At 37.2% G+C, this 11,325-nt stretch overlaps 1 protein-coding gene across 7 annotated transcripts in view; it reads right to left on the reverse strand.

Annotated features, from left to right (window-relative positions):
• LOC146989159 (complement factor H-related protein 1-like) overlaps window positions 1–10,972 on the reverse strand; it is a 27,659-nt gene extending 16,687 nt beyond the window's left edge. For 5 of the 7 annotated variants that reach the window (XM_085775140.1, XM_085775138.1, XM_085775135.1 and 2 more), the window contains exons 1-15: window positions 10,727–10,972; window positions 10,442–10,630; window positions 9,924–10,029; window positions 9,116–9,192; window positions 8,755–8,937; window positions 8,219–8,401; window positions 7,824–8,000; window positions 7,495–7,662; window positions 6,317–6,484; window positions 4,805–4,969; window positions 3,034–3,201; window positions 2,500–2,652; window positions 1,772–1,951; window positions 1,492–1,680; window positions 690–857 (exon numbers count right to left, since the gene is read on the reverse strand). In XM_085775140.1, the coding sequence (XP_085631266.1) occupies window positions 690–857; window positions 1,492–1,680; window positions 1,772–1,951; window positions 2,500–2,652; window positions 3,034–3,201; window positions 4,805–4,969; window positions 6,317–6,484; window positions 7,495–7,662; window positions 7,824–8,000; window positions 8,219–8,401; window positions 8,755–8,937; window positions 9,116–9,192; window positions 9,924–10,029; window positions 10,442–10,630; window positions 10,727–10,796 (2,344 nt within the window). In that variant the 5' untranslated portion in view covers window positions 10,797–10,972. The remainder of the gene's footprint in view (window positions 1–689; window positions 858–1,491; window positions 1,681–1,771; window positions 1,952–2,499; window positions 2,653–3,033; window positions 3,202–4,804; window positions 4,970–6,316; window positions 6,485–7,494; window positions 7,663–7,823; window positions 8,001–8,218; window positions 8,402–8,754; window positions 8,938–9,115; window positions 9,193–9,923; window positions 10,030–10,441; window positions 10,631–10,726) is intronic. The other 2 variants (XM_085775137.1, XM_085775141.1) reach the window with 2 other exon arrangements.
• Window positions 10,973–11,325: the final 353 nt, after the last annotated feature.

Here is an 11,325-nt window from a genome sequence, read left to right on the forward strand (position 1 = left end):
TGTACACCTTTGGTAAACTACGTTTACTCTTGCTGCCACACAGAATAACATTTGAAGAATAGCTTGTAAACACAGCCACACATATTTAACTAGTGCCGTGGACGACTGAAAACAAAACCAACAATTCATTGTTCTCCCTTTACATTCCTAAAGGGCAATTCCAGGCAAATTCAACCTGGTGCTCTAGTTTCCTTAGATTTTAGGTCTAAAAGAATGAATCTGAATCTTTTTAATTGCTCCAGTTATGCAGTACTTCTGTCTGTCACCATGTCGCCACAGCATTGTATAATGGGAGCAGATGGATCTTAGGCTGTTTAGGCTGTTTAGGCTGTTTACATCCCACAAAACCACATTTTAATTCCACAGAAAACGTCAGATGGCTATTCAAACACACAATGAGGTGTTTGTTCTCTTCAAGAAAGCCATTTTGTATGTAAATGGAGCTGTAATACAAAGTCTGCCTAAGTCAGCCTAAACAGCCTAAGATCTGTCTGCTCCCATTATACGCTGTGGCAATGCACGGACAGAACCACTGCATAACCTGAGTCATTAAAAGGAAAATCTTCAGATTCATTCTTTTAGACCTAAAATATTGTGAAACTATACCCCAGGTTGAATTTGCCTGGAATTGTCCTTTAATCTTGAAAAATTGTTGTTGGCTTTTGTAAAATGCTTGTGGATATACATACGTGTACACTCAAACGTCCTCTCTCCCCATTCTCCATTGTTGCACATAATCTTGGGGTCTCTATCTGAAGTATAATGTTCCAGGCAGTGATAGTTTGCTGATTGACTGTTTGTTGAGATTAGTTCAGCATGTTCAACTTCAGGTGCGCGAGGACAGTGAGTTGTAATACCTGAAAGAGATGAAAACATGTAAAGGGATATTCTGGGGTAAATTTAATCCATGGTGTAACGCACCGTGACCGAAGACCCCACCTCAAGATATCAAGTCTGCTAACCGCTAGCTTCTCTATTTGTAGCAACTTTAGCAAAGGCCGCACGATAACAAACAGCACAGTCTCTTTCTCCACATGCAAACCGTGATCAAAAAGCCACAAATAATGCTCAGAACAACACCAAACTTTGTCAACAGTACAAACAGGGTCCCAGCACATAATACAAGGCATCAAACATCTGTTAGCTTTGTCTGGTGTCTATTGAAAAGAGACAAAAACTTTATGCAGCAACTTTCTGCGTCAACTGAATATCCCTTTAATGTTGTTATAACCTATATATGTTGTAATCAAATATTCAATGTGACTCATGTATAGCAACGCAATATCAACAATACTGTAAATGAGCAAAAGTTCTTCATTCAAAGTACTGCTGCATCAGAACTGCTGCAGTTTTCACAAAGTCAGGTTTGAATGAAATTGAACTGACATGTATTTTCCTCACTCCCCTGATGTGCCACTGACAACAACAATCAGTAAAATTGTGTCTTATATAATATCTGAAGCAATTTCAAATGCTTCTGAATATACGTACGTGTGCATCTAATTCTGCTGCTATTTTCCCATTCTCCATTGTTGCATGTAATTGTAGGGCCTTCATCCATAGTGTGATGATAACGGCAGTCATATGTTATTTTAGAGCCAGAAGTGTATTCCTTTTGGTACAACGCCATAGGAACAGCATTTTCAACTTGAGGTGGGGGGCCACAGTGTTTGGCAGTAGCTGCAAAAGATCAGAGCACATTCAGCATTAAGATATACCTCATAACATTTTCATTTTCAACATCTGATAAATAAGACTGAGGAGAACTCACGTGTACACAATGACGTATTGTTTGGATGCCATTCTCCTTCATTGCATCTTAAGTGTTGAACCTCAGAGGAGTATCCTTCCTTACAACGAATTAGGACGCTAGAACCATTACTATGATTACTTTGTTGAGATGACACTTCCACATTAGGAATCGCAGGAAGTGGTCCACAATCACTTTCCTCTAGAGTTGGTACAATAACAAACAAATAGGCTTGTTACTTAACGTAGCAATGTAAAACCAAATGTCCACATTCAGTTTCAGATATTCTTGTAGACTATGCAGAGAGTATCAGAACCACAGTCTTCTACAAAGACTGTTGGACAGTGGTTTGTTTTGTAAACTTGCTATTGCTAGGCTAGCAAGTGTTTCCAGTCCAGCTATGGTGAAACAGTCAGTCTTGTTGGTGCAGTTTCACTTGTTTGAGTTTCCTTAGTGTATGTTACATTTAACTTCTGTGAAAGAAAAGGCTGCAGTGATAAGTCAATATAGTCATGTTGTCAATACTGAATCAATATGGTAATAAAAGCCACAGAGAAAAGGGTTAAACTCATTAGGAAACAGGAAAAATCTTATGGTCATTTTCTCTTGACTTTCAAGTATTTGTTTTGTCACTTACAAAACAATCCTTTGTTTGTTTGTTGTTTGATCTTCTAGTCTAAAAAACCACTGTGGTCACTTTGTTTCCTGCTGGTTATAACTAAGCCAGTAAGACATTAAATATTACTTACCAATGCACTGTGCAAGAGCCTCTTCACTGTTACATTTGGTCACACCCCACCAGTCTTTCGCCGTAAGCTTATAGCCTTGTTCGCAGGTGTAGTACAATGTATTATTTTGAGGGCCAACCATAAATCCATGTTTCACTTCACGTTTTGAACATTCTTTATAAATTAAAGACAGACAAAATTAAAAAAAGAACAATATATTTGTTATTTGTCATTGTCATTGTTCTTCCCCTTCTCTCATCTCAAATGCTGCAGTAGCCTACACCAGGGTGAGCGCATTAATATGAAACATTTTTCAATTCATATTCCCCTAACAGTATAACCTTTACAAAGGCACTTTATCAATGCATCAATTTAAAATGATGCAAGAGTAGATACCGTAAGTATTTAATGAGATGAGTTTATTAGGAATCATTAAGCCTGACTGGTTTGGGAAAGGTATAGTTAAAATATTCCTGAGGGGCATGTGTGAAGAAAAATATTTTCAAAAGTGAAAAAAACAGTGTTTGTAATGCATCATGTAATGTAGTTTCTTACCTTTACATTCTTTATCCCCAATCCATCCTTTAGGTCCACAAGTTAGAACAAATCTTCCCTGCTGTTTACCTGTGCAGGAATACTCAACTGTGTCTTTGTACACGTAGAGTGACTTAATCTCTCCAACAATCTCAGTTTCTGGTATATCTTGTCTGTTGCATGCAACCTCTATAGACAAAAACAAGGATGCAGAAAATGGTGGAAGTTGAATTTGAGTTGGTAGTGGACATCTCTTGTCTGGCATCAGCCACAAGCCATTAAAGGAGTCATCACCTGGTATTTTATGTATTCAATCCCCCTTAAATTGCTTTGAATCAGTTCTTAAAACTTATTGGAAACATTTTTTTTTATTTTTAATTCAAACATAGAGCTTGTTCTGACACTTTTTCATACGGCAACTTTCTCTCGTGAGAGTAAGCACGAGGTTTTGACTGGTCCGGATGTTCATTGTATTAATATGTAATGAGGCGCGCATTGATTGGACGCAGGAAGGACAGAGCCGGAATGGTGGCTGGCCCAGTGGGTTACATGCCGGCTGTATTGGAAACCGCATACTATGCTGCTCTCTATACCGTTACCATGCTATATAACTTCATAAAATAAAACAAAATTGAATCGGTTCATTGTAAAACATGTATTTATTGATGCAAATGTGGCGATTTCTGTACGTAGGCTACAGAGCCCCGGGGCAAAGCTGCTGCTGCTCTGTGTGAAGTTTCACTTTTCATTCAAACAAACTACGACTGCCACAATTGTTAGATTTCATCAATGAGACCAACATTTATCTCCTAAAAAGAATGTAACCAGTCGGTGGTAAACCTCTATAAACCTGCGGGTAAGTTAATTAACGACCGTTCCCTCCGCGGGCATGACAACGTAGTTTGACCGGTTAACGAGCAGCTGCAGGCGGGTTGCTGACGAGTCACTCTCCGCTCCTCTGCCTCGCTGGAGCACTTCTCCCAACGCGAAGCAAACTTCTAAGCCGTCATTTGGATAAACTAACCACATATTCGGGATCTAAACCCTTACTTTCTCGCATGAAAAATTATTAAAACTTAATAAAGTGACGAAATAACAGCGCTACAGTGGGAAATAAAACAACACGTAATGGCGGCGCGGCAGAAGTCGGGGTGGTGGAAGAGAGGTGTGTTTATGAAAGCAGTCTCCACGGTGACGTCACCGTAGGAGCAGAATCAAAATCTCGTAATTTTGCGGTGTGCAGCCTCATGAACTGCTCTGGCTTAAACGAAGAGCCCAAACGAAAAAACTCAGCCACTTTCAAACCCCAGGTTTTCAGGCAAGTTTCCACTGAGGTCCAACACCAGTATACATGTTATAACAAGGAAAAATGCGATTTCCGGGTGATGACTCCTTTAAAGAAGAATTTCTGAGACAATGTAATTATCCATCTGTTCTTTGACCCATGTATTGTTTTTTTTTTTAATGTCACTTGGGCCACTCTTCAGGTTTACCCTACTGAATAGCACAAGTAACATATGGGACAATGAATCTTACACGTAACTGACATTGGTTGTACCATTTACAACAGTATATTTTATTCATATTTTTAATTATAAGGACTTCCATACAACCCTTACTTATCTTATTACTTTTAGAATATTCTATATTTGAACCATTGGATACACTATTATATGGTTATTTTACATACACACTCATTCACCCTCACTCTCTTTTACTGTGGGGTGAACATGAATAATAATCGTTTACAAAGGGAAAAGAAAAACAGTGTTGATGTGTTGTAGTTTCTTACCTGTACAATCCCGAGATCCCTCCCAACGAGTTTGTCCACATGTGAGTTCAAAAAATCCCTTATTATCCTTGCAGTCATACTGAACCTTGTCATTGTAATTGTATACTGCCTTAGGTGTTCCAGCAATGTCTGCATGTGGGAAAGTTATTTTGGTGCATTTTACCGCTGGGGGGAAAAAAAGAAAAAGAAATGCAGGGGAATCTGTATTTTGTTTTCACATACAAGTTAGTGGATTACATTATCATCATACATCACATTCTTACATTTTCCACTTCATTACAGACAGGGCATACTCTCAGGCCATACAGTACGTTTCCTCTCCCACTGACTGTGACTCTAAACGTCACTATATAAAAAGTCTACACAACCCTGTTAAAATACCTGTTTTTTTCTTGTCTTTTGGTTCTGCATCCAACATGACACCCACACACACCATAACCACTCAACCACATTTACATGACTGACAACTCAGACAAACCCACCTCATCCATTTTGCCTTAGTTAAAACTTTCTCTTTTGTGTTAATAAACTATTTTATTTATTGGCACTTTGGCAGTCATTCGTTTCTTTTGTCACAGCGTATGAGCCAGGTTGTGAATTGTAATCTGAACAATTCTATTGAAAAACAAACGGTAACACTTTACAATAAGGGTCCCTTAATTAACGTTAGTTAGTACATTATTAAGCATTAATATATAAACTAATGTGTTAATTAATGCTGAGTAATGCATACATAATGATAACTAATTACATTATTCAACTTTTTAATTTAATTTAATTTACTAACTTTGTGTAGTAAACATTAATTAACTGCTTACTAATAGGCTACATTAATTAATGTGTTTCCTAATCCTAAGTAATACATAATAATGATTGTTAATATATCTGTAAACAGTTAATTAATGCTTAATAATGTACTAACTAACGTTAATTAAGGGACCCTTATTGTAAAGTGTTACCAAACAAACTGAATATGTTTAGAAGGGAAAATGAAATACAACACCACAAGTGTGCACACCCTCTTACAATAGGAGATGTAGCTTATCAATTAAAGTGAGTCTAACTGACTCTAAAAAAGACTCAATTTATTCATTGTTTTACCTTACTCCTAAAAGATTTGGTTTTCAATGGAATAGTTACCATTAAAGGTGGAAAAAGGTCACACACATTTAATAGTATTTCAGTTTTCATTCAAGAAATTAATCTAATTTGAAACCTGAAAATTCTGCAATGCCCAATTACAAATGTAAAATGCGAGGCCACTTTTACCAGATAAATTGCAATGATGAAAATGAGGCATTGAGAAAAGCTTTAACTCTTAATATTTAGAAGACTACTACAACATGACAGTCTTCGTATTTTTACTCAAAGGCCTTCAATTCCCGATAATCGGAAGAAACTGAAACTTTTTTCCGAAGTCTTTGGAAGTTTAAAAGATCTGTGGGGTGAACATGAATAATAATAATTCACAAAGAGAAGGACAAACAGTGTTTATGTGTTGTCGTTTCTTACGTGCACAATTTGTATCCCCAGTCCAACCGTCTTGTCCACAGGTTCGAGTAAAACGTCCAGTGAAGCCATTTTTGCAGTTGTAGTCAACTCTCTCATTGTATCTATATTCCCTCCTATTTACTCCATCGATCTCTGCATTCCTGTAAGTTTCTCTTGTGCATGTTACCTCTGAATAAAAAAGACACTGGTGAGCAGCAAGTGGAAGCTGTATTTTGTTTTTACAGTTGGTAAATCAGATTACGATAATTTAGTGATATAAAATATTAAGATCTCATTTAAATAAAGAGATAGATCATCTTTCACTTTTTTTTCACTGCAAACCTCATAGATGAGTGGAGTGGGGTTGAAACAGAGGAAGATGATGATATCAATGAAAATGTTTCTGGGGGAGATTGTAAATGTGTTTGAGCCAACAGCTGAAGGTAGCAGTGATGCTAGCAGGGGAGAGACAGACTCATCCCCACTACAGAGCTGATGCTTTATGGTGATGTTTGATGAAAGTAAATGAAGGTACCACAGTTTTTGCCAAGTTTGTGGAAGTTCACACAACAGAAAAGACAGTGTCGGCCCACACTTTTACTAACTAGCTACATATAAGGGCCTGCACTGAGGTCCCATTGTGACTGTTAGAATTTATAGTTTGAGGAGTGTAAACATTCAAGAAATTGATTTTAATTGGATGTAAAATTAGGACCGCCCACTGTGCATGAGTCATCAAACATCTGAATTCGTTTCACAGGAGGTTTCTCTTCCTATGATCAATTTTGATCTAGAAATACTCAAATAATATTTTTTCGGACTTCAATTTGGTTTATATTTTGACATCAAAAATTAACATTTGAATGCAGGATTAAAGAAGGAAAAATACATTTTTCATGAATGGGTTCTTTTAAAAATTAATCTGCCGTTGATTATGATTGTAATTTCCATTACTAATTTACATCTAAATCAGTTCTGAAATTATGCACATATGGTCTTTCAAATGGATACAGAGAAAGCACTATAGCCACCAAATTGTAATCATAGTGTCCATGAAGGATATACTACAACAGTGTTAAAGAACACACTAACACGCATGTACATCAAACCAGAAATAAACAGATGGAAAAAAGACAAAACAAAAACAAACATAAGTTTAAAAAAAATTAATGTGAATTTGTTATGTTCTGTCTCTTTACCTGTACATCCTCCACGTCCACTCCAACCGTTTACTGTACAAGTTGCAGTATAATCTCCTTTATAACCAGGCTTCTTGCAGACAACATTGAACCGCTCTTGATCCTTGTATATTGGCTCAAGTTGGTCAACATCTGCATTCGGTATATCATGTGGGTCACAAGTGATTTCTGGGGAAAAATAGTTTGGATGGTTTGATTCAGTTTAAGATATGTGTCTCTGAAATTTCACTATTGAAACAGAAAAACATTGATCCTGGCATGACCAAAAAGTCTTTCCACACTTTCAAACATACAGTAATGACGCTGACACAAGGTTTACTTCACAATACCTTCACAGAGTGGTTTTGGTGTCCACCCCTGTCCAGTGCATGTTGCCTTCAAGGCTTTCTTCTTGTAGCCCCTAATACATGAATATGTTGCAGTATCTGATACCCTTATTTGTGTCAATTGGGGGGGTCTGAAGTCAGCCACATGTGGGTCTTCTAACTCCTGTTCACATATAATCCCTTAAACAAGAGAGACTGGTTCATCTCAAGTAATAGAAATACAATTGATAATGATCATAACATGTTGACAAACAGTTCACATGTGATTCGTTGAGATATAAAACACATTTTCTTTTAGTCTGTAGTAACAAGACAACCATGATAATCTTGTGTATAACAATTTCCACCTGTATGGGCGATGCAAACAATAAAGTATGTATTAATGAGTTTATACTTACGTTCACAAACAGGTGTGGGACTCCACTCTGCTCTTATTCCTAGTTTTGTACATGTTGAAGATCTAAAATCAATGCGACCATAGTGAGGATCACATTGATAATCCAGGATATCATCTTCATCGTACTCTTGACGATTTCCAGGCACAGATCCATGCTCAATGTATGGGACCTTACATTTCACCCCTGTTGAAGAAAAAACAACAACAACCTCAACATCATGTTCATGAAAATCCAAATGAACATTTATCACTGACCTAACCTGATGTGAGATTGACCAGGAGTTTTCAACATCCCCCAGAAATATGTGATAAGTGATGAGGAAATTGGGTTGGGTTTCATTCATTATAGATATCTGGAGCACATGCCACAAAGGGAGACTTTCACATAACCCCTGATTATTATTTGAGTCCACGCTCAGTAAGATGTAATGCGAATTCAAACTTTAACTAGATAGACTAATTACTTTTGGTTGCTACAGTGATATGAAGTGGCCAATAGTGGTAGATTTATGGTGGCTTCCATTCGGCCTACTGTACCTGTGCATATTGGAGCTTGGCCACTCCATTGTCCATCCCCCTGACAAAAAATTTCTTGTTCCCCAAACAGGATTTGACGCCTGGACTTGCAGCGAAATCGAAGCACGCTGCCATAGGAGGCTTCCTCTGGGTCACCAAGCACCTGAACATTATTTTCCACAGACAACACTGGGCATGTGAGGGCTGGAAGTAAAAACAAGATTGAAAAAAATTGGATGAGCAAAAAACTTCAAAATGAAATGACTGAAGTACAGGTAAGCAGTACCATTTTTACATTTCTCCAAAGGGGTGACACAAAGAAATAGACATATTTTGACAGTTTCCACTGTGTGTGAACAAGATCCTTCATTTCAGTTCGTACCTTCACAGACAGGAATGACACCATCCCAACCTCTTTCCACGCAATTGCGAGTATTTCTGCGACTGACCATGCGATAACTGAAGCAAGGACAATGTAGAAAATGAATAATAGAAATGTCTTACGTAGAGAAGCCAAATGGATGAATGAATGAAACTGCACATATTGTTATGTTCAGTAAACTACAGGGATGTGGTATAAGGTGAAAAAGCACAGAAATAGACAGTGGTGGCCAAAATTATTAGAACAGCTGACAGATCTGAAAATACCTGAACTTTTTTGCTTCCAAAACATGAAGCAAATGCAAATGGTTGCTCTGAGCACAATCAAATGAGTCATCATTGCGGCAATTACAGCAGCACATTTCTCTGGCATAGTGTCAATATACAGTATTTCCCGAATTTCAACACTAAAGTTATCCCATGTGTTCTGCTACTCAAGCCAAAGGTTTGCCTTTGAATGTATAATAGATCTGTCCTGTTTATTTTAATTTTCCAACTCGCCCCAAAATTGCTCGATGGGGTTCAGGTCCAGACTTTGTAAATAATTTGGCTTGTTCTGTGAAAGAACAAGATTGTTTGACAGTGACAGTAGGCTAAAATAGGCCTAGCTTGTATTTTGTGAGGTAAATTACCTAGATCTTCTTATGATGGCTCTATTCTATGGTTTATAGAGCATAATGATGATTAATGGCCAACACAACAAAAACAACTGAAACCTGTTAAATATGTTGAGTGTTGTAAAAATTTGGGCCATCACTGTATAAGAAAAAATAAACTGCATTGATCTATTTTTATATATATTTCCATACCCTTCGTGACAGGTGTATATAACCCGTGACCCAAAGACATAATCTTCACCGCGGTCCAGAGCGAAATCTGCATTCGGTGCATCGCCAGGGTGACCACATGATTTAGCTTAAGACATATGAATGAGAGAAAACATTAGAGAATATGAATGAATTTTTTGAATGAATGAATTTTTATTTATTTCGGTATATATCAAGCTTATATAACCGAAAGGGTGTAGGTTGAAGCCAAAGCTTATATACCCCTACCCCTTTTACCTTAAAAAAATAAATAAATAATCAGTACACTTAAATTTCTGATCACAACAAAATAAAGAATTGTACACAGCGCATAACCCAAAATAGTACAAAATCATTGAACTTAATTTTCCATACTGTAATATATATTATATTATAGTAACATACATTGACCTAAACTGCAGTATTGGAACAAATGCTTCTTCCCATAATGATGATAATACATTGTTTTGCAGAATACTGAAACTCTTTTCTTTTTCCAAGTGCTAAAATTGATAACTTACCTTTGCATTTACTGCCTACGGGAAACCATCGACCAGTTGCCAGACATTGTATTTTGAAGAAGCCAGAGAAACCAGCCCTACAGCCCACTCTCACTTCTTCTCCAGCAGGGTAGCTGCGCTTCAGGCCAACTGTGTTAAAATTGCCATCATTCAGGTCCTCATCCTCCAAAAAGGCCTCACGTGTACAAACTGTGAGATAACACACAAAATAAATAGGAAATTGCTGTTATATTCAAATACTCAATTGATAAAATTATACAAATAACTTGAAATACTTGGTCTTACCTTCACTTTTCACAAAGGGGAGTGTATGCAGCCACAGAAATAGGACACAACCTCGGGTTATTATGTCCATTGTGTCTTCATTGCCCTGAACTGCAAAACAGAAGAATAAACTGGAGACTGAAACACTGTTATACACAGGTGGAGCTGTGGACTGACAGGCAACAGGAGATTGCTCAATGGTTTACGCAAGTCTCTTTCAGTCTCCAAATATAACCTTAGACTGACCGGGAACAGACAAAGAGGAAGCGACCACACATAAAACCTTATATGATTCGCTTGATCCCTGTTAATCATGAAAACAAGGAAGGAAAGGACCTCAGTGAGATAGATGGTAGTCTATACTTTTAATTCAAAAGGTTAATTTTAGAAAGAAATGCAAATTATAATATCCTTGTGTTGTTAGGCTTTGTTTATCATTGGGAGACAAAAAAAAAGAGTATTCCTGTAAATGTTTTGTTTTCTTTCCTGGCAATCATTTGCGCGTCAATCAATTGAGCAAACAAGATCCACTGGATTTCATTGAGTCAGCTCAGACTCTGCTCAAAAAATAAGCAGAGCATTTTATTAGTTGAAGATAAATGGTGTGAACATTCTTTAAA

Source organism: Trachurus japonicus, chromosome 4 (assembly GCF_045865225.1).
Source record: "Trachurus japonicus isolate A0001 chromosome 4, Traja_1.0".
Classification (NCBI taxonomy): domain Eukaryota; kingdom Metazoa; phylum Chordata; class Actinopteri; order Carangiformes; family Carangidae; genus Trachurus; species Trachurus japonicus.